This window comes from Rhinocladiella mackenziei (genome assembly GCF_000835555.1).
Source record: "Rhinocladiella mackenziei CBS 650.93 unplaced genomic scaffold supercont1.5, whole genome shotgun sequence".
In the NCBI taxonomy this organism is placed as follows: domain Eukaryota; kingdom Fungi; phylum Ascomycota; class Eurotiomycetes; order Chaetothyriales; family Herpotrichiellaceae; genus Rhinocladiella; species Rhinocladiella mackenziei.
This window is the reverse complement of record NW_013550600.1, coordinates 2,035,895-2,057,923: the sequence shown is the minus strand read 5'-3', so window position 1 is coordinate 2,057,923 and position 22,029 is coordinate 2,035,895. Positions and strand designations below refer to the sequence as shown.

Genomic DNA, 22,029 nt, shown 5'->3' with positions numbered 1-22,029 from the left:
AGGCTAATGTCATGGCTTTCGTATAGGGTTTGGATTCGGCTGTCTGTCGAGAGCTCCACGCACCCGTATCAAAGGAGCCCGGAGTATGTGGTCACTGGAATCCGTTGGGCCGTGTGCTGGCCTTTTCCCGCGCCCGAATTGTGTCTTCCGCAGAAGTCTCTGCTATTTGGACAGAATATTGGATGGATGCTGACTCAGTATTTCTGGCGGATGGATTCTTGGATCACTTGTCGCATGGAGCAATCTCATCCTCAACCCAAAAATCGAAAATTCCGGCTATCAAGACGCCTGAGACCGGCCTACCGTGCCCGCGCCGTTGACAGCCCGTCAAATCGACCCCTTTACTGGGGAAATAGGCCCATGTGGCGGGCAAAGATCAACAACAGCAGTCAATAAAATTGAATTCGTAATTCCTTCACCAAAACAATTCGGGTTTTGGCTGCTCTCGACGTGTTCTAACACTGCAAAGGTTGAGTGCTGCTAGACCTGATATGGTTGAGATGGGTAACACGATCCTTATCGCAACTGATTGATCCGTCTCGGCAATGGTTCTCTAAACGAACACATTCCGGTAAGGTCTGTGTGGTCGTTGATCACTTCCAGGGTCTCACCATCTCTTCCAAACTATTCTGACATCGATATTTTGGGGATTTCCTGCGCTAACAGGACCGATGGAGTTTCCTTTTGTTGTTGTTGCATTGATTTGTTTCGCTCCTCGTTGGGATGTTTGCGCGATTGCCTGTAAAGTTCCCTGAATTCAGTCGGCGAAACCATCAAGGAGATCCTCTAGCGTCCTCCATGCATCGTGTTTTTGTGTGCATCCCAGGACGGATTCGTCGCCTTGCAGAAGACAGTTGCGGCCAGCTAGGAGCGCGAGGCTAGGGACCTGGACCTGGCGAGCTTGAATCACAGCCCATCATACTAGGGGCTGCAATCTAAACTGCTTTTCCTCGCAAGTTTTGCTGAAGACCAAAGGATCGAAATTGGATGGTGCTATGATAACTCCCCGTGTTCCAGCGGAGGCGTTTGTAGGTTACAGTGACAGACATATTTCACGTGTAGAGATCACTTTAAACCTGGAGATTGATAGGCTGTCAACCCGTTGACGGGAAATGAAAGAGGCCTTTTTATTCTTATCAAGTCGTCACTAGACCGCTGGTACTCTAGATGAATAAGACTCCAGAGATGGAGATTATATCACGCCGACAGTCCCTCTGAATCCAGCGAATTGGAGCACACGTGTCGTAGTCCAGAAACTCTACCGCTTTTTGTCTAGGGGACCATTCGCAGACACGGTCGCAAGGCAAGATCTATGTTTCGATGCAGAACAAGGCTGCCCCCATAGTCGAAGTTAATATTGTAGAACGTCCTAGGAGCAAATGATTGCTTACCTGACACAGGTCTTTGCGAAGGACTATGATCTCAAACAAACGAGATTGGAACGATAAAGCGGTTTAAAATTCAGACGAGTTGCAACATTCCTTCTTGCAATTGCATCATTCAGCCCGAGAGTTTTTCTCCTGGATGTTTCAGCCTTGGTGAATTTGGAACAGCAATACCACGATATGGTGAGTGTGAAGAGATGGAGGCAGCTTCAGGAGATTTGCATTTCTTGTAAACATGCACTGAAATCCCTGGGTATCTCATATGTATCAAAGGCAGCCGGTCAATACTTGTGCCGCCCAACGCTCAGACGAAAAGTTTCCTAAACGACTTTTTCCACGAAAGATCATCCTTCACTTCATCGCAAAATCAAAGTCTTCAAAGTCCTCTCGCAAACCTTGTGCATCCTCTTCCTCCGCCAACTGCTCACTACCGTCCTTGCGAAGTAAGGCATCTATCCAGCTCAATCTGTTCTCGAGCTTCAATAATCCTGCCATGACCTCCCTGCCAAACCAGATGTTGAATTTCTGGTCCGCAGGCAGTGGGAAGTACATGGACTTTGTTACCCCAACGTCTTTCTTGCCGTCGCCATTTGTACGATCTGCCATCTCAACTGGATCCGACACCCAAGTCCACACGCGGAAGTAGTCGGACCGCTGAGGTAACTGACTATCAGGGTCGCAGGTTTCGAAAGGAGGATACTGATTCCTCTCCCTAGATACCTTGAACGCTGCCTCCACCAAACCCTTCTTCACCTGTTCGGCCTGGCAAGCCAACAATTGCCAGTGATGGTGCCGAATTCCAGTGCGATTAACTTCCCAGCAGATTGCACCTAATTGACCTTGACTTTTCGAGCCGATCATTTCGCTGAGGGCTTTACGGAACCTGGTCATCTCTTTGAACTCAGTGGCCACCTCCTCGGCTGGTCTCTTGCCTTGCGCCAACTCGTCTGCGGCGTGGTAATGGGGAATGATCATCACGTGGCCAGAGAACGAGAGCTGCGGAAACGTCGATGGTAAAGGCAACGGGCCTCGCGAGACCGTGACCATACTTTCGTCACCGATCGACACCACCATATGAGTCTTGAATTCAGGCTTGTTCAGGCACATGAAACAATCACTTGGATCCTTACGAGCATCTCTGCGGGAGCGTTTGTGATGGCGTCCTTCATACCCACCATCAGCATATCGTCCACGTGACTCTTGATCTTCCGTGGCAAGTCGCTTTCGTGGTGGTGAGGATCTGATGAACGGTGAATCGAGTGGAGGGTCGACTGTTGCTGGCGGCCGTGATGTGTCCACGGTGAAGGCTGTCATCCATTCCTTCGCCGGGGCAGATACACTAGGAAGGCTTTTGAACCTGGTCATAGCCGGTTGTTCCAGAGAATCGTAGTCCTGTATATGTTTGAAAGGTTCTCGCTCCCACACGCCACCGGGGCTGCTTGAAAAATGATACCATGGCTTCAACGCTTGACACAAATTTGAGATAGACTGAGTACCTGAATTACCATCCACGCCCACTGGAACATCGATTTTGGAGCCGTTGGTGATATTGGTGGGCCATTGATTCGTGATGAGAATATGAGCAGAATGTGCGCCATGAAGTCCCCGTGCATCGTTGTCCAGATACAACGGGTCACACGTGCCCAGCTTCTGTGTAACTGATGCCTCATTTTGGACGAGTCGACCTCCGATTGAAACGATTTTCACGCCTTCGGCTGTAGTCATGGTTCCTTTGCGGCCAAGATAGAAGAGGTTCGGGCAGATATCACTTTCGGCTTCCAGCTTTACCTTGATTGTGTCCGGGAACGGGGAATCGCCAACAGCAAAGTATGTTGGAAGAGGAATATCGATCTGACCTTTGATCAAACTTTCCAACTCGTCCGAATTGCCCTCACCACTGTCTGGATTGAAGAAATCACCGACGACAACAGCCAAGGCAAAGTTCTGTTTCGCTTGTAGCTTTGCGATCTTTGCGAATGCCTTCTTAAATTGGCCTTGTATGCTTCCAACCACGAGACTGTCATTTGAAGCTTAGTAATTACGATCGGGCAAATCAACTCAAGGTCAACTCACATCTTTGCGATCCCCATTTTGAGGGCTTGGTCCTAGTATGAAACTCGTCAGATCGAGGCGGAATAAAATTCATGAAAGTTGACTAGATCTGCATCTCGAGTCCTCGGAATAGATTTGGGCCCTGGATTCATCTGACCGAGGTTATCAAGAGCAACGATCTGAGTAATGTGACTCAGGTTGGTGCTTGCAAGCCTTTGAAGATCGTTCGCTTCTCTAGAGGTTATGTAAATTCTACGTCTGGTAAGGCGCAGAGGTGAAGTTTTCCGGGGCAAATTCGTGTACGGTGGAGTACTGGCGGAATGCAAGCTGCCACGAATGCTCCACCGTGGAAATTGCGGGGGAGAAAATCTCAGACTCCAAAAAGTCTCAGTCACGAAGATATATTGTTTTCAGTTTTCAGACCTTCCTTTCGGTTCGGAAGCCAGTCATCTATAGGCACACGATGAAAATAATTCTTTCACGGTGACCCTGGCAGTCATGGCCCCCATCTCCCCAGGCTTTGAAGCCGCTCCGCCTCGCAAGGTGAAGAAACTCACCTCCTCAAGCAACCTGCACCGATTCGAGTCCTTCACGAAACGTATTTCTCGGTTGAAGATTGACCCTGTCCATACAGTTGAGAAGAGAAACTCGAATAATGAGAATGATTTATCTCAGAGCTTTTTCCGAACATCACTGGAGGAATGGGCCGAGCTGAACTTGTCACACACATTCACGAGCTTTTTGAACAAAGCAAGCCCTCTCTGCGAAAATCTGCCGCAGCTGCTTCACCATGCCGACACAATTTTTGACTTGCTCGTACAACACATTGAAAAGAAAGATGCACTGGCCTTGGAGCCTCTCCTGAGCCTTCTCGCCCACCTTGCACATGATCTTGGTCAGAGTTTTGAACAATACTTCGCGAGGAGTGTGACATTGGTCACTCATGTTGCTGCCACTCATGAGAGTGCCGACGTGATCGAATGGTCATTCACGTGCTTGGCCTGGATGTTCAAATATCTCTCTAGATTACTCGTGCGAGATCTACGTCCTCTTCTCAACATTATGACGCCATATCTGTCCGCCAAGAAAGATTATATTCTTCGTTTCAGTGCGGAATCCCTTGCTTTCTTGCTGCGGAAGGCTGCTGTCTTATATCCGAAAAGAAAGGCTCCGCTAAGCCTCGCAGTGAAACACCTCATGCAAGAATGTTCCCGAGACGACAGGTCAGCCTCTCTACACCCATACAGGAATGGGGTCATAGCTCTTTGTGCTGAAAGCGTGCGAGGAATCGATGGACAACTACATTCGAGTTCTGAATCGCTTGTACGCTGTCTTTTGGATACCGCCGTGTCAATGGAAGAGGAGGTCGTCCGACCTACTGTCGATGGAGTCCTCATCGCACTGATCCATGAGACAAACCGCGTGGGGTTTCAACCGGTCTTCGAAGTGGTGCTAGACCGCGTTCGACAATGCGCGGCATCTGTTCAACCGGGCCAGCTGTCATTCGCGCTTAGATTGCTCACAGTGGTGATGGGGACGAGAAAAGGTTCGAGGATCCCTGATTGGACTAAGGTGATACAGGCCTTTCTGGAAATCACCGAGGCTTGCGGCCAGACCGAGAGCATGGAGATTCAAACAAAACGAAGATCAGCAACTGTTTCGGCGACAATTCTTCAGTATGCTCCGATGGATCATTTACTACCAGTGTCACAGAAGTTATTGGACTCTGCGACGAAAACATTTTCACCGCGTGAGTTCTTTGGCTTCTGCACACTATGTGCCACCCTTGGAAAAGAAAGATTTACCATTCTGGTGCTTCCTCGACTCCAACAGTACATCGTGACCTGTTGGTCAGATGATGAAGTCAGCGTCTACTATCTAGGGGAAAGACTCCATCAAGATGGGATTCTCTCTGTTGGAGAGAAAACCACCGGATCTATGGACTGCCCACAGCAGCTTCAGGACTTCATCACCGGTCAACTGTCCATAAAAGCCTCGGAATTGGTTGCTTGGCCCGTGCACCTCATCGCTGGACGAGTTCACTTGGCTAGAAATCTTCGCTTCAGTCAAAACCCAGAGGGCGCCGGTGCTCTCCTCAGTGCTTACCGATCGTTGATCGCCGATGCGCTGAACGAGACCGGAAGTGGTTCGGACCTGCGTTGGCGCGTCCTTCTGGGCTGGGCTTTTGAGACCTACCTTGACATGTTACCCGATGACGATTCTGGCATCAAACCTCTCCTACGACTCGCCCTAGGCACTTCCCCTACTAATTTTCGACTACCCTCCTTTTTACACGCTAGTAACCGCCTGTGCAATATGGCTGCTACTTTCAAAGGCGTTGAAAGCAGTGTTTTACAACGTGTCCGATACATCTTGGTTCAAAATCTGCTTAGCTCTTCAGTATCACTGAAAGTGGAGTCTTTGCGCCTGCTCTCACTACTTGCAACTCCAGACCTCAACGAATGGATCTCTGAATCTATCGATCTAATGCTTCATATTCTGGGAACTTCGTACACTCCAGCCGAAGCTAGACAAATTGCGATGCTTCTCAGACGCCTTCCACAGCGGCAAATCAAGGTCGCTTCAGATTCGGATTTTCAGAATATGATTCCCTTCTTCGCTTTAGGCCTGCTCTCAAATTACCACGATCAAACAAGGAAAGAAGTCTGCAACATTCTAGCACAGATGGTGGAAGGAACATCGGTCGAAGAAACTGTGATCGACGTAGCTATGCAATGGCTCCAAACACCGCCAGAACTTGCAAGCAATCTCCGAAAGAATCCTGAGCAAACGAAGGTAAAGCCATCGGCATTCGAATGCATGAATCTTTCACAAATCGATGAGCTTTGTGATACAGTCTTTGACGATTTTCAGAATTCGAGCGAAAGACTTCACAAAATTGCAGAAAACGAACATCATTGGGAAAGCACAAGGACTCCGGTGACCGGTCGAACTTTGGCCCTTCACGTTTTATTGGCGATGCCGGCCTCTGCGGAACGTCGGTCTCGTTTGTTTGTGCCAATATTTTTGGCTGCCCCGATGCGTCGTGGACAGCTAGAACACAGGCCTAACTCAGATGCTTCTATGTCGTCGCACACAATGAGCCCAGAATTGGACGACTCCGAATGGTCACTCTCAGACCGCAGGGCCTTATTGACACTATTGGGCAAGTTTGTCAATCCTCGGGTTCTTTTTAGATCCAGCGAGGTGTATGACAAGCTTATTGATCTTTTAAGCAATGGAAATCGTGAGATCAGAAAGCTAGCACTGCAGGCGGTATTCACGTGGAAAGAACCCGTTCTAACTCAGTACGACTCCACACTGCTGCAGGTGGTTGAGGAGAAGTTCTCGACAACATACCTAGAGACGTTGTTGAGCGTTGATGAGGAACAAACGACCATCAAGCCGAACGATCGCAATACTGTTCTCCCAATTCTTTTGAGACTTATCTTTGGTCTGATTGTTGGCCGAGCAGGCACAACGGGCTCACAAGAAGCGAGAAGAAAATCGATACTCCGTGCTCTGTTTCGGATGCGGGAGGGCGAGATCGCCACATTTCTCAACATTGCGCTGGGCAACCTAAAGAATATTCCGCCTGCAGTTTTGCAGCCAGACTGCATCGGGCCCGACCCAATTTTGATTCCTGACGATCAGCAATATGGATTTCTCCGATTGCTTCTCTCAATGCTCGAGACGTTACAGAGCCAGTTCGCACCCTATGGCGTGCAAGTCGTTGATGCAATCATTTTCTGTATTGTCAGATCGTCGCACCAGAATCATGCTCCCGTCAATTCTTCTAGTGCAGGATCAGCTCTGTCCCGAAATATCAGACGCAGTGGCTTCCAATGTCTCGTGCTTCTCTTCGAGCATTGCCCAGGAATTGATTGGCCACGCTATTTGCCGGTTCTCTTCAGAAATGCCATCTCTCCCCGTCTTGAGAACTTCGCATCTGAGACAAATCAAGGTATATCTGGGCTTCTGCGTCTTTTTGCGTCTTGGGTGCACCTCAACGACCTCATTAGTTACTTGAGGGAATATGATGAGAGAGTTCCCGATGTGCTTTGGCAGTGTTTAACTGTGCCATCCGCGCAAAAGGAAGTCAAGGTTTTTATTTTGGAAGAGATCGTTTTGCCCTGGATACATCTGGCCGAAGATAAGTCAATAACCCCGAATAAAGCTGCCGAACTGCTTCGCACGGTGTCAGATGACCTTCTGAAAGCGATCATGGTACTTCTGGAAAGACAGCCACCCAAAGAAATCCTGAGCGCCATAACCTCTGTGCTGCCAAGGATTCCACATTTTGCGACTTCTCCCAAGTCTCAGCAGAATACAGTGAGTTTGTTAACCGGCCTTCTCAGTGATTCGGCCTACAAAACCCCCCCAAGTATCAAGAGTCAACTGCTTCTCTCGATCCGCAACTTTCTGAATGCTGGCGAAACCGTGGTGGATGAGAATTTACAAACCAAAATCTTCAATTTGGTTTCATCTTTGTTCAACTATTTCAAGGACCAACCCAATCGTGGCGTTCTCTGTGACATTCTGGAGAATTTATCGAATTTGCGGGAAATCTTTATGCAACCAGCGCGATTATGTCACGACTTGAACGCTGTTTCGGCAGAACACCTGGACGAGATTGACTATGACAGGCGGCTGCAAGCTTTTCAAGCAATCAATTCGATGGACGTTGATGAGCGGAGCTGTATTGTATGGCGACCACTAACATACAACCTGCTTTTCTTTATGAGGACTGTCGAGGATTTCTCCATTCGCTCCAATGCGCTCAGCTCCCTGAAGCAATTCATTATCAAAGCATGTGCGGCCGACATCCCAGAACTGATCGTTCTGATCAAAGATTCGATTCTTCCTTCAGCCAAAAAGTGTATCAAAGACGAATCGGAGCTTGTGAGAGCCGATTTTGTTTCCCTTTTTGGTCTTCTCGTTCAGCATATTCGTGATGACCCAGATTTGGAGAATATGGCCGTCCTCCTTGTTGGTAACGACGAAGAAGCATCTTTCTTCTCCAACATTCTTCATATACAGCAACATCGTCGTGTCCGAGCAATCCACCGCCTCACGTCCGAGGTCGAGAAGGGCGCAATCCGTGCGCGAAATAATGCAGAGGTTTTCATCCCTCTGTTGGAAATGTTTGTTGACGATTCTGCCACTGATGAGTCAGCTCAGAGCATTAAAGGCCAAAGTATCACTGCCATGGGGACTTTGCTACAATGGATCGATTGGAAGCACTTCAAAGGGTTATTTCGCAAGTACAAAAACGAGATCGATGCAAATGAAAGCGACTCAAAAGCCGCTAGCAAGCTTCTCGGATATGCGGCAGACGCGTTGATGTTTGCAAAAGACCCCCATTCCGCTCCCACACGATCACATCTCGCCGAGACGCTGCCCGATAATGGAGTGGTCGAAGATGAACTGAGGACGCATTTCATACCCAAACTTGCAGAACTCGTTCACTACAAAGACGAGGCCGAGATAAGTTTCCGAGTTCCCATTGCGGTCACCGCGATCAAGCTTATCACGATGCTGCCTCAAGAAGAGGTCCCTATGGTCGCCGCACCAATAATCCTCGACATTGCGCAGATCCTGAGAAGCAGAACACACGAGTCCCGTGATGTTGCACGCAATGCCCTCTGCCAGATCGTCCTGAAGCTTGGCCCCTCTAGCCTACAATTTGTCCTCAAAGAACTGCGCACAGCCCTGACTAGAGGATACCAGTTGCATGTCGTCTCCTACACCCTTCACGCAATTCTTGTTGCGATTACTCCTGTCGTCAAGCTTGGAGAATTGGACTACTGCGTCGATGAACTTGTCATGGTCATCATGGATGACATCTTCGGTACAGTGGGTCAAGAGAAGGACAACCAGGATTATGTGAGCAGCATGAAAGAGGTCAAAAGCCGCAAAAGCTACGATTCCATGGAGTTGCTGGCGCGAACCATAAGTATTTCTACATTGTCGAAGCTAGCCTCGCCTCTTCAAACCCTTTTACTCGGTACTCTGACGACAAAGCAAGCTCGACAGGTGGATGAGCTCCTCCGAAGGCTTGGAGTCGGATTGTCACAAAACCCGGTGGCAAACAAGCGAGACATATTGGTGTTTGCATACCAGCTAATTCAAACAATATATCAGCAAAAAGGGAACAGTCGAACTGAGACACTCACCTTGGATGAGAGAAGTCGTCAAAGATATCTGGTGCAACTGGGATCTACAAACAAAACGACCAGCGCACAAACATCCCCTCTGCTGTACAAGCTCACTAAATTTGCCCTGGATCTCGTGAGATCTACACTGCAGAAATATAACGACGTTCTTACAGCAGAGAACGTCCATGGATTTCTTCCCATCATTGGCGATGCTTTGATCGAAAACCAAGAAGATGTGAAGATTTCAGCATTACGCTTATTGTCTGCAATCATCAAGCTCCCAATGACCGAACTCGATGAAAACACCCCCTTGTATGTTATGGAGGCGGTGAAAGTGGTGAAGAACTCGACAAACACCAACGAAGAAGCTGCTCAGGCGGCGTTGAAGCTGGTCGCCGCCGTCCTTCGTGAACGGAGGAGTGTCAAGGTTAGAGATTTAGATATTGCTGATCTTTTGCATCGAATCAGTCCCGACATTGAAGAACCGGACCGGCAGGGAGTAACCTTCAACTTTATTCGGGCGGTCATGGCACGGAAAGTTCAAGTGCCCGAGATTTACGAGCTGGCCGACAAGATTGGTATTATGATGGTGACCAATCAGGCCAAGGGATCACGAGACCTTGCACGAGGTGTTTATGTTCACTTCCTGCTGGAATATCCACAAAGTTCCACGAGATGGGCGAAACAGCAGAAATTTTTGATGAAAAACCTCGAGTATGACTATCCAGAAGGCAGACAATCTGTCATGGAAGCCATCAACACCTTGGTTGGGAGGATCAAAGGCGAAACTGCGCAGAACCTGATCTCGACATTCTTCATTCCAGTCCTGCTCCGAATGGCGAATGATGACCACCAAGGCTGCCGAGAACTGGCTGGAGTTTTACTGGGCCAACTCTTCCGCATAGCAGACAGAAGCCACGTTAAAGACCTTTTGGAGCCGTTGAGGTCCTGGGTCGAACAGGAAGAGAATCGGACACTGCAGGAGATCAGCTTGCAAGCTTACGGTGTCCTTTTACGCACTGAAACTCCCCTTGAACGTGAGGAGATCGGGCACATTCGCGACAACCTGACCAAAATACTTTCAGCGCCGGTGACAGACGACGGAGATGATTGGGGGCTTCCCTTTCAAGCTCTTCTGTTGTTATCAAAATTGGTGGATTCCCATCCCGATACGGTGTTGAACCAGAGGCAGACGCAACTTTGGTCCCCAGTGTGGAAGTCGCTCGAGCGCGAGAATTCCTGGATTCAAAGCGGTGCCGCCAGCTTGATTCACGAGTTTCTTCGACACTGTGTTTCGACAGACCATTCGACGCTCCCCCTGACGTGTGACCATGGTTTGCACCTGCGTGCAGATGAGTTTCTGAATGTCTTAAAGACTAGTGCCCGAATTCTCAGGCGCAAGGAGGGGGGTGAAGATCTCAGCGCCCAGATGGTCCAAAATCTCCTCTTTCTAGGCCAATGTGCGGATGTCAACGGGCTCATGATGGAGGTGGCCGACAAATCGGGTGACGAAGAGGACAATGACTCAGAAATCGAGGAGCAGTCGGATTCTGACGATGATGCACCCAGAAAAACCAAAGATATTCCCGCGATTCAATACCTGCTCGACCAAGTCACGCGTATATTGCGGGCAGAAACCAGCTCCCCCACATCTGCGGCTCTTCTTCCAAAACGATCATCATTGACACTGCTCTCTCACCTCATTCCGACTCTCTCGATGACTAGTCTGACCCGACCAAGGATCCAAGACATTCTTCTACCCCTACAGCACCTAACCGACCCCAACACCGTCCGGGCTCGATCAGCAGATCCCACGTTTGCGGTCACATATCAGGACCTCATTGAACTCGCACACGACGTGATGGAGAAAGTCCAGAACAAGCTCGGAGACACCGAGTACGTCAAAGCATTGACGGAAGTGAGCAAGATTATGCGTGAAAGGAGGGAGCAGAGGAGGACGAAGAGGAGAATTGAACGTGTAGCCGAGCCGGAGAAGGCTGCCAGAGATAAAAAGAGGAAGAGCGATAGGAAAAAAGAGCGGAAGAAGGAGATTGGCAGGGCGCATCAGAAGAGACGAAGGGAGATTGGGATGCGATGACCATTGTGAAGTTGTGTTTGAATGCATAGCGTCGGCGTTGATGCAACGATGAGAATGAACAGCATGATTCTCCGTGATATTGTCACCATCCTGTGCTCTCTATATCTTTTCCCTCGTTCATGTCGTCGCGTCTGTTACCTCGCCCAGCATCAGCCCAGTCTCAGCCTCGCACCGTTCCCATCTCATCCATTCACACTAGCCGACTTGGGGATATCCGTACCCACCGCCGCCGTCACACCCGCATCAACAGGTAAAATCACGCCCGTGATCCATCTCGCCTCTGGTCCCGCAAGAAACCTCACTGCACAACCGACATCCCACCCATTGCCCTCGGTCTTGAGCAAACTCCTATTCTTCCGGGCCTCACGGGCCTCCTCGCTCATGCCCCCGGCGTACATCATCGGCGTGTACACCATGCCCGGACACACGCAATTGACTCGTATGCCCTGCGAAGCGTGATGCGCAGCCATCGCGCGTGTCAAGTTGACGATTGCCCCTTTACTCGTCGGATACAGCAGATGGGGGGTCCCGCCCTTAATCCCCGCCACACTGCCCATGTTAACTATACTGCCTCTGTACCCATTGTCGAGGTCGTTGCGCAGCATAGCCGGGATCGCATACTTGGCCATCATTACCATACTCGAGACGTTGATTTCCATCGACTTGGCCCAGGCTTCCATGTCGACGTCAATGGCTGTTCCGGGCGCGCCTCCGACGCCGACACAGTTGAAGAGGATATCGAGCCTACGAAACTTCTCTAGCGTCGTCTGAACGATGCGTTCGCAGTCCGACTGAACAGTGACGTCTGCTTGGACGGCGATGGCGTGGCCTTTGCCCTCGGCGTGGATCATTTCCACGGTGCGTTGCGCAAGGGACAAGTCGCGGTCCACGCAGACGACGCTGCAACCGTCGTCGGCGAGGAGAATCGCGGAGGCCCGTCCATTGCCTATGCCGTCGCCCTGGGCGCCGGCACCCGTGATGATGGCCACTTTGTTGGCAAGAGAGCGTGAAGGTTTTGGGATTTCGTAGTTCATCCTTTTTCTTCTTTTGGCTGTCTGGCCGGTTTTTCTTTTGCTGCTTCCTGGGTGTGACTTAATGAAAGCGATTGATGTGAAGTGTCATACTCTTGACTAGTGACGGATTTTGCGTCTTTTCGAAGTTGTATCCGGAGGCCTAGGTAGTGTTCGATCTGTCGGATATGTTCCTCCTTTCTCCGCAGGGTACCACGAGGTTTCCCCAACAGTAGATTACGAGGAGCGTCTACATCGTCTCCAAGACTGTAGATGGTGTGGCTCAAGTATCACTGCTAGATTCATTTTATGGCCATTTCAAGGGATCTAAGTCGTGCAAGTGAAGACGAGATATTGTCGCCACTCATTGGTCAACTTTCCACGGTCCAAAAATACATAGTTCGTATATAATACCAAACAGATTTCTCTTCCTAGAGGGGCCTTCATGGCAAAGAGCGTTCTGATCCGTCATGGCATCCTTTCTTTCATCACTGATCCCGGCTATTCGTTCTACGATATATATCGTCAACAGGTGTCCTCCTCTTTACAAATAACATCTTGCAAAAATAACCCAGCGCTGTCAGTACTCTCCTCTTCCTCGTTTCCGAAATCGATGTCTCCTCCTTTTATAGACCTAGAGGATTATCGGCAGTCTGCTCTTTGCCACCAATTTGTTCTTTCATTTTCTCTCCCTCTGCTTCCATTTGATTGGCGGGACCGCCTTCGTGGTTGCCGAAGCCCACACCAAGTTGTTCTCCCCAGCCCTTACCCATCTTCATAACTCCACCGACTGTTGGCTCAACGACTCCACCGACAGGTCGTGCACTATGCGAGAATACTGGGCCCACGTGCTGGCCTACGGGGGAGAGGACTTCTTTCAGCCTGTCGCCCACTGTGTTGCCCATCAGTTCGGGCTTCGTGTACCATGGTTCGCCTTTCCAAGAATACTTAGCATGCGGCTGTTGCATACAATTTCGAGGGAGGCAAGAACAGGAGAGATTGAGATAAGGCATTCACTCACCTTCCTGTCCTTTTGCCGGTTGCTTTTCTCGTGGCATGTCGTCGGATCCTTCTCTATGGATATTTTCAGTGTCATCATTCAAGCTGGTTCTGTTTTCCTTGATGTTGTCCTCCATTGTGCTCACGGGGATTATATAGAAGTAGAGAAGTTTGCTGAGTTCGGGCAACCGCCGACATCATATTCGACGACCCAGAGCAGGGACCTGGTGTCCTGGGGGAATAGTCCACACACTGGCTGGTGTGGTTGGACGGAAGGCGAAACAGTTTGAAGATGACGTCGGTGATCGTCCGAGACGTCTTCGGCGAGCAGGGATCTTTCCAAGCCTTGCTAAGTTGGTCGACCATATGAAGCAGAACCTAATACCTGGGTGCCCCCCTACCGGTGCTGGGATGGCGATTGGTAACGGTCTCGGCTCTGTGGTCGAACGACAAGTGAGTATGAAACGTCCAAATATATTCATTCACCTGTTTTGCATGTTATGATTCCCTATTTTCATCGCATCCACCCTCCAATCATTTATTTGGCGGGGTTATTTCTTGCAGGCGTCAGCAGATCTCGATGTCCTCTTCTTTCCAGAAATTGGCAGCCAAGGCTTGCCCATCCATGAGATTGTGGACATAACAGGATCCCACCAGCCGGTAGTGGTCCTGGAAACGACGAAGAACAAACGGCATGGGACATCCGAGGATAATGGAGATCCAGTCGCCATCCAGGGTTTCTCTGGGTACACAACAGGTTATCGTGTGACTCCGAGCCGCCGGCCGAAGCTGTACCTGAAACTCTCAGAGAGAATGGCGTTATACCTTTCGAAGTTGTCGTCTAAAGGCATTGTAGGTCGAAACTCTTTCACTGCATTCCTACGCTGAGCAGATACAAATCTGGCTGCGTTGTCGATCGCTCTCAGACACAGCGGAGTCACCTCCTCTTTGCTGGCGCGAACATAACCCCTTCCTTCGCCTTCGGGCGGAATGATGAGATCAGCAATTGCAGTCTGCCAGCACTGCATGGTAAACTCTTCAAGTGGCAAGTGTTGAAGTTGCTGCACAGATATCATCCAGTCCCAGCTGTCTGGAAGCCAGGAGGATAGGCCAGTAACGTCATCTTGCTTTATCATACTTGTGTATGGTAGAGCTGGACCTCTCGAGTCAACCCTATCGATAATGCAGCCACGCACGATGAGTGCAGGTCCGCCACCGCCATGGTCGGGCTGCATCCAATAGTTCATAATGGCCAGTCTTCTCACACGCTCAGCGATGGTCGGTTGTGCTCCTTTGGAATTTTTGCCAACCGGGCTCGGTCCCCATTTAAACTGAAACTGGCTCCTTCCACATGAAAGATACGCCAAATTGTCGAGCTGTCCTGTTGGTCGATACAAATCCGAAAATGCATCGATGTTAGGATCGGTCAAGACAAGAGCCCACGACATTTTGTCGCTCCGGACACCAAGGCAGTTGTACAGAACATAAGGTCCTTTTCCGGATTCAATAAGATATTGTGCGACTTGCATACCGATACCATGTATGCTCTTAGTTCTATAATTAATGGAGATCCTGTCCTTTACCGCGCAATCTTCGACAAGGCCCAGGACCGCATAAACTTTGTCTCTTGGGTCAGTGGCGTCAAATCGCTTGGTGCGCCAAAGAAGGGTGTTGAGCGGCATCCCTCCGGGCTGGAATTCTCTGGCTTCCTGGATCAGAAGGGCGGAAGTATGTGGTCGATCGAACTCCCACACGCACTTGGCGAATTCGTCGTTGGGTTTTTCTTCATGGGGCTCCCTGCAGTCAGAATGGTACAGCCAGACCATGTACTGTAAAGCGCGAATGATGCCTCGAGGTAAGTAAGAACCGGGTCTGATCTCACTGCCGATGAGAAAGCTGGCCTTCTTCGCAAGGGCATATTCCTGTATTATCCATACACGACTGAACCAAGGCCGGAGCATGAATTTAGTATATGCAGGCCAGAAGGCGTCTCCGACCTCCGGAAGCTCGGGAAACTGGAAACAGGCCCGGAAGCTTTTTGTTTGAACAATCACGCGAGCTCGGTCCCAGATATCGTCTGGAATGTGGTGGTAGTGGTCCAGACCCTCCAAAACGTCTGAAGCCAGATCACTACCGAGATCGATGATGACTTCTTCCGCCTTGGAGAATGTCCTATCCATTCTTCGAACTTGCTCTTCCTTCTCAGCAAGGCCTCTCCGGCTCGGGGCTTGATCGATACAGAGGGCGTCCGCCCAGAGGAATCGGCTGGCGGTTGGGCTGCGAAGCCGAACGAGAGCCGAATGAAAGATTCGGAGTCAATTTGGCCAATCGTCTGTTGCAGGAGATGGCAATTTTCAGCACCTCATTATCATCGCCCCAGACATATGAAATGGCAGTATAAGAATGAGTAGGTTGACGGTGACTCATGTGATGGATACGACAGCAGATTTGGTCCTCTTCCTGTTGAGAAGGGAGCAGCTCAATGACGCGGATGTGATCGGCAGTTTCAAGGGGGGCATATACATATTTCTCAGCGTGATGATAAGAAAGGATGCCATAATTGACGCATCGCTCCTTCAGAAATTTCAGACAGAGGGGCAGAAAGCACCAAAAAAGACAGACAAATAGTGAGCATGTAGCGAAGGTGTTGACTCGAAGGAGACAGAGTAGGCCAAAACCATTCATTGTAGATCTACTCACTCACCCTCATAACTGCGAGGTCCAGTACAACTGGTCACACGATCTATGGATCTTGAGGAGTACCTCTGCCATCACGAACATGGCTGTGGTCATTCGAAAGGGCGGCAGCACTGCCCCCCAGTCAAAGGGGCCGTTTCAAAAGTCCCGGCAATCTCTTCGGGCGCCTATGCAGCCTTCGTCATTGACCAGCTTTTCCGGTGGCAAGGGCCTTAGCCAATCAACAATGGAATGCCTAGAGAGGGTATCGGGTCGCTTCTCAGCAAGCGTCGTTGTTGTATGACTGAGCTCGTTGGCCATTCCGATCGATGGGAGAATAAAATCTAACTGGACAGTGTGAGCACAGAATAATAGGCTTCGAGACTTGAGATGCCTCACGTGCATTGGCTTCATGCAAAGGTACAAGAGCGGCAATTGCACTGATCGAGATTCGGATCAGAACTAGCAAGAGAGAAACACCGCTCTTTTCCCGACTGAACTGATGACAGTTGTATTAGGAATTCATATAGACGACTTCTATTACCAACTCAGATTCACTTAACAATGATTAGTCCATGTTTTCAGCTATATTTTTAACTCCCCCGTAGGATAATTTTCCCACAGCATCGACATAGGATGTTGCCATTCGACATTAGGACATTGAGTATACTTCAGGTGGTGGACCGTCGCTTTTGTCCACAGGATGAACTCGATACTCGTACCTTTGAAGATACCCATCTACATCATAGCCCAGTCCGGCCCACGATTCAAACAGGGATCTTTGCCAGGCAAGGCGGGAGGTCGAGTTTGGCTGTGTCGGAAAATGATGTCGTCATCAACAGGGGTGTATTAGGCTTGTCTCTCAGGTGGCCGTGAATAAATCTGCGTGGCCAAACAGTCAATTTAACTGACAGAATCGTCAGCCTCCCTGATTGACTGATGTCGAGTTGCTTGCCTGATTGACTGGACTGATGAAATTCGCGGCCTGATTGAAACTTCAGTCGGTTATCTGACATAAAATTCTAGGAGACAAGATTTCCAGCTATCCACTGGATCCGATGAAATACCACGGCCCATCGGATCTAATCAGTGAATTATCTCGACGTCAAGGCTTGTCCGTTCACGCTCGGTTACGAGTCATCTCGAGTGTGATTAATAGAACTTCTCTGGGTGGTTCACAGACTAGAACCGATGAAATACCACGACTCATCGGATCCAATCCATGGATCATCTCGTTAACGCCCCGTTACGAGCCATTTCGAGTGTGATCAGTAAGAGCTCGTCTTAGGTGGTCCACACATTGGATCCGATGCAATACCACGACCCATCGGATCCAATCCATGGACCACGTCAACATCGAGGCTCGTCCGCTAACGCTCGGTTACGATCCATCTCGAGTGTAACTAGTAGAGCTTGTCTGAGGTCCACAGGCTGGATCCGATGCGTGGATCATCTCGATATCGATATCTATCGAGTAGGGTGCCCCCCTGCCACATGGTCCACGGATTGGATCCGATGACGGTGCGGTGTGATATGTGGCGACGCCAAGGCTTGTAAAGACCTTCGAAATAGGACAAGTCCTCCGTAAAATCACACCTCGGGGGGAATTTGTCACGGGACCACGTGCCAAGGATCGCGTGTCAAGGATTACGTGTTCAGGGGTTCTTCAGCACTTCCTGCGTAGCATCCCATCTTTGAGTCTCTTCCTTGTACCTAGAATTAGATGATTGAATCTTCACCCTAGAACACCCCCCTGATCGGATCCAGTCTATGGACCACCTCGGGGGTGCGATTAGCCAGGGTATTCAATTAGATCCGTTTGACAACAACTCCCAGCCCTAACAGGTCAATAAGAGATTTAGTTAACTATCTCGAGGTGTTCATCTGTAATACAGTTGTTCCCGAAACCCCCACTCCCTTGCGGACACATTGCGTCTTCTGATTAAATGTCAAGACGTAGATGAGTCATCTGTTGCCTGTATGGTAAAACGTGGTCCACTCGACGAATCATTATTCGGAATCTCAAATTGTCTCGTGACCAACTGAATAGATGCCTCAAACGGTAACTACGCAGGACAACACTATAGCGGCAAGAGAATGGTACTTGTCCCACCGACGAACTCACTGCGCAATTTGATCTGGGTAATTGTGTAAGATATATTACAGTATAAAGGCTTCAGCGATTAATTGCGCAGCACTAATTAAAAGATGGAATGAAATGAAATACTGTACATTTCACGACACGCTGTTGCAAAGCATCCTTACCGCGCTATAACGCACTCTACTAGCGAAGAAAAATCATAAGTCACTAATCGACTCACGTAACAGATCAGATTGCAGCTCGTTCCGTTTCCTTTACTTCGGGGCACCTCTATCAACCCGGGCTCCAGGCATACGGTTAACACCTCAGCCCTCGATAACTCGTATTATCCCCAGCTCCTGACCATGTCATCAAAGTCTTAAGTACGCCTCGGGTGCGGTGATCTGAAGGACCGAGTACCTTTACCATCAGTTCCTGGTAGGAAGTCATCAACTCTATGGCTTCCTCGCCACGACTTAGGTTTTTCAATGTGTAGGCTAGGTTGCGCATACTAGTCAGCGTGTCGGGATGTTTCGGCCCAAGCACCCTCTTCCTTGTCTCCATCACTTGCACCTCCAGCTCCTCTGCCTCCTTCCATCGACCTTGATCCCAAAACATCGACGCCAGGTTGGACACGCTGGTCAGCGTGTCGGGATGCTCCTCCCCAAGCACCCTCTTCCTCATCTCCGTCACTTGCACATTCAGCTCCTCTGCCTCCTTCCATCGACCTTGATTCCTGTACGTCGACGCCAGGTTAGCCATGTTGGTCAGCGTCGAGGGATGTTCTGCCCCAAGGATTTCCTTCCGTCCTTTAAGAGCCTTTTGGAGGTAAACCTCCACTGCAGGGAGGTCACCCTTCAAGTTGAATGCCTCTCCAAGGTTGTTGTACGCCCCCAGGATCTGTTCTTTTGAAGTCTCGAGACTATTCTCCCTCCACTGTGCTACTGTAATATGTGCTTTCACAGCTTCATTGTACTTCCCATCGACAACAAAACATAAGCCCATCTTTTCGAGTAGCTGGTATCGCTCGGGGAGATCTCGATCCTCGATATCTTCACAAAGTCGCTGGGCGTGTGGTAAAAGAACTGTCCAAGTCCCTTTGTGTTTATAGTCTCGTGTCGGGAAGAGCTCGGCCACTCGCAAAACGCCGGCTTTCGTCCAATCAGAAAGCGTACGTTCTGTTTTCAGCCAATTTCGAGCTGCAAGGCGTACCAATCGATGCATGTCATACAACACTTCATGATTTTTGCCACCACGATCTTCTGTCTGCTTCGTTATAAATGAATATCCCTTTAGCGTGGCAATAGCATCAACAAGATCTTTCTTCGAGCCGACTTCTGGCAGTAGAGGCTGCGGGATATTCTTTTCACAAAGGCAAGCTATGAAACTCAGAAATTGTGCGGGGAGTGGGTGATATTTCCGGATTTGTTGGAATGAGATGAGCCATGTTGTGGCAACTGCGTTGTGAGCATCTGAGTATCGTGATTGGTCGCCAAAATCCTCACTTAGAAGCTTGATAACTTCTTCTTCAGGTTCATCCATGAGTTCAAGATAGGTTTTCACAGGCTCTTAGGTCATATTTATATATGAGGCAGCCTGGACGATAGCGAGAGGGAGATATATCAGCTTATCTAGCAAGGCCGATATTGCATCCTCGCCCGCAGCCATGTCTGGTTTCTTTAACGCATTGGTGGACACTGTACTCGCTTCATTCACCGACATCGCCTGCAATTCGGTCACCTCTTTTCCAGCGAGATAACTTGCCACACGTCGTGATCGAGCGGTGATGAGAATAGTGCTATGGGTTGTGCTCGGTAACCAGTCCACAGGTGTCGACTGCTGATCAGTAGCTCTTGATTTCTTCCCCCATAGTTCTTCGTCGTCGGCATTGTCGAGTATCAAGAGCCATTTTCCAGTAGAAAGATTTCTCAACCTCTGCTTAACTAGATTCTTGATATCCGCTTTGTCGTCTTCAATCCCCGGAATTCTAACCTTCTTTCCGATCTCAAACACATCCCTTTCAAAGCTCAGCCGCTCCACGGCATTAATCCAAAGGATTGAATATTCCGGACGCTCCGTCGTGATTTGATAAGCCAGCTCCAGTGCCAGCCGACTTTTACCGATGCCTCCTAAACCGAGTATAGACACAATTCGACAACCGTTAGAGTCGAAGATCCGCTGCTTAAGATGTTCGAGCTTATCTTTACGGCCAACAAATCCCGGGATTGGATCGAAAGGCATATGCCTTATCGGGCTGTACAATTTATCTAGATAGAAAATAAGCGGTTATTGTAGGAACTAATACTGAGGAGGGAAAATCAACCTTCGTCAGCGAGATCCTTAGGATGCTCTAGTCCCGGCACAACCCTCTCGGCCATAGTAAGAAGAAGTTCCCGCGCGTAAGCAGCCGCGGTGGCAGCCGCATATTCCTGCCAGGCTTTATTCTTGTGTGAGTCCGAGTAGTCGCAAATACCTCGAACAACTAGGCACGGAAAGACATCCATCAATCCAGCCGCTTCCATCTCGAAGCAGAGAGCATTGTGAAATTGGCCGCTGATCTTGTCTCGAGTAACTTCCGACTTCATCACTCGATCTCCCGACAAGATGGTACTATAATGCATTCGGATTTCATCTGGAGATTCGCGCTCGGCGCGCTCGACCTCGAATTTCTTGTCGTGCTCGTTACAATCCGAACCGGCCTCATGATGGTATTCCACCGAAAATAGACGGTCCGGGACGAAAGGGCGTCTATATTGCTCTCGCAAGCGTGGAAACTCGTGAAATCGACGGAGGTGAGTAGCGAAAAAGCTTTCGTCGCCGGGTTTTTGCCTCAGGTATTTGTCTTCCACGGCATTGACCACCTGCAGCAACAAAGTGGGTGGTTTGTTCAGTGTTCGAGTCACTTCAAATCCTGTGGTTGTTTCCTTTCCCAAGTCATACTGGACCACTGCAGGGCCTACCTCCGGGGCCCCAATGACGACATCTCCCAATCGCACATCTTGCTTCGGAAGGTGAGGTACGCCTCCTCCAATCCCCACCAGCAAACCAATGGACATATTTCTAAATGACCAATGGATACTACCCACGACGTCTGCGATAGCGACTTTTCCCTGGGCACCTCGAGCCGGTCCGACGATGGCGACATTATGCCCACCTATGCGGCCGAGTGTGTATTGATTCTTATCTCCTAGGGCTAAAGGGACTGGCTCGTACTCTTCATCCAACATAACTGTGATGGCGTTCATCTCGAGCGGTTTCACGTAGATGACCCCAACGGTGTAGGCCTCCGCAGGGATAAGTTTTTGCGGCTCATTATCGAGAGAATTGCTAGAAAATATTCTGTTGATTATTCAATCTTGTTTCCTGCGAGTTGTGCGGGGGAAGTGCTGAGGCCCTGTAAGAGAAGCCGTGAGAGAGAGTTGTATTAGAATATATTCGAGATCGAAGGTCGAGTGAAAGTATGGGAGAGACGACACTTCTTGTCAGTCCACAGCTGCTATCGGCGGTTGACGGCATTGCAGGCACTCGCATCCGAGAGAGAAGCAGAACCGTCCAGATGGATTAGAAGGCT

The 22,029-nt window shown here is 49.6% G+C and overlaps 7 protein-coding genes across 7 annotated transcripts; 1 reads left to right on the top strand and 6 right to left on the bottom strand.

The window, feature by feature from the left end:
- Positions 1–1,736: 1,736 nt before the first annotated feature.
- On the bottom strand, positions 1,737–3,475 carry Z518_07224 (uncharacterized protein; the record flags this gene model as incomplete). The annotated part of the gene is made up of 2 exons (XM_013415353.1): positions 1,737–3,402; positions 3,459–3,475. The coding sequence occupies 2 exons, from the start codon at positions 3,473–3,475 to the stop codon at positions 1,737–1,739; spliced, it is 1,683 nt and encodes a 560-aa protein (XP_013270807.1).
- A 460-nt stretch (positions 3,476–3,935) lies between these two features.
- Positions 3,936–11,693, top strand: Z518_07223 (uncharacterized protein; the record flags this gene model as incomplete). The annotated part of the gene is made up of 1 exon (XM_013415352.1): positions 3,936–11,693. One exon carries the CDS (start codon positions 3,936–3,938, stop codon positions 11,691–11,693), a length of 7,758 nt encoding a protein of 2,585 aa, XP_013270806.1.
- Positions 11,694–11,875: 182 nt separating this feature from the next.
- Positions 11,876–12,727, bottom strand: Z518_07222 (uncharacterized protein; the record flags this gene model as incomplete). The annotated part of the gene is made up of 1 exon (XM_013415351.1): positions 11,876–12,727. One exon carries the CDS (start codon positions 12,725–12,727, stop codon positions 11,876–11,878), a length of 852 nt encoding a protein of 283 aa, XP_013270805.1.
- A 602-nt stretch (positions 12,728–13,329) lies between these two features.
- Z518_07221 (uncharacterized protein) lies at positions 13,330–13,839 on the bottom strand (the record flags this gene model as incomplete). The annotated part of the gene is made up of 2 exons (XM_013415350.1): positions 13,330–13,637; positions 13,725–13,839. 2 exons carry the CDS (start codon positions 13,837–13,839, stop codon positions 13,330–13,332), a joined length of 423 nt encoding a protein of 140 aa, XP_013270804.1.
- A 621-nt stretch (positions 13,840–14,460) lies between these two features.
- Positions 14,461–15,882, bottom strand: Z518_07220 (uncharacterized protein; the record flags this gene model as incomplete). The annotated part of the gene is made up of 1 exon (XM_013415349.1): positions 14,461–15,882. The coding sequence occupies one exon, from the start codon at positions 15,880–15,882 to the stop codon at positions 14,461–14,463; it is 1,422 nt and encodes a 473-aa protein (XP_013270803.1).
- Positions 15,883–18,776: 2,894 nt separating this feature from the next.
- Positions 18,777–20,000, bottom strand: Z518_07219 (uncharacterized protein; the record flags this gene model as incomplete). The annotated part of the gene is made up of 1 exon (XM_013415348.1): positions 18,777–20,000. The coding sequence occupies one exon, from the start codon at positions 19,998–20,000 to the stop codon at positions 18,777–18,779; it is 1,224 nt and encodes a 407-aa protein (XP_013270802.1).
- A 27-nt stretch (positions 20,001–20,027) lies between these two features.
- Z518_07218 (uncharacterized protein) lies at positions 20,028–21,703 on the bottom strand (the record flags this gene model as incomplete). The annotated part of the gene is made up of 2 exons (XM_013415347.1): positions 20,028–20,725; positions 20,782–21,703. 2 exons carry the CDS (start codon positions 21,701–21,703, stop codon positions 20,028–20,030), a joined length of 1,620 nt encoding a protein of 539 aa, XP_013270801.1.
- Between the last annotated feature and the right edge of the window lie 326 nt (positions 21,704–22,029).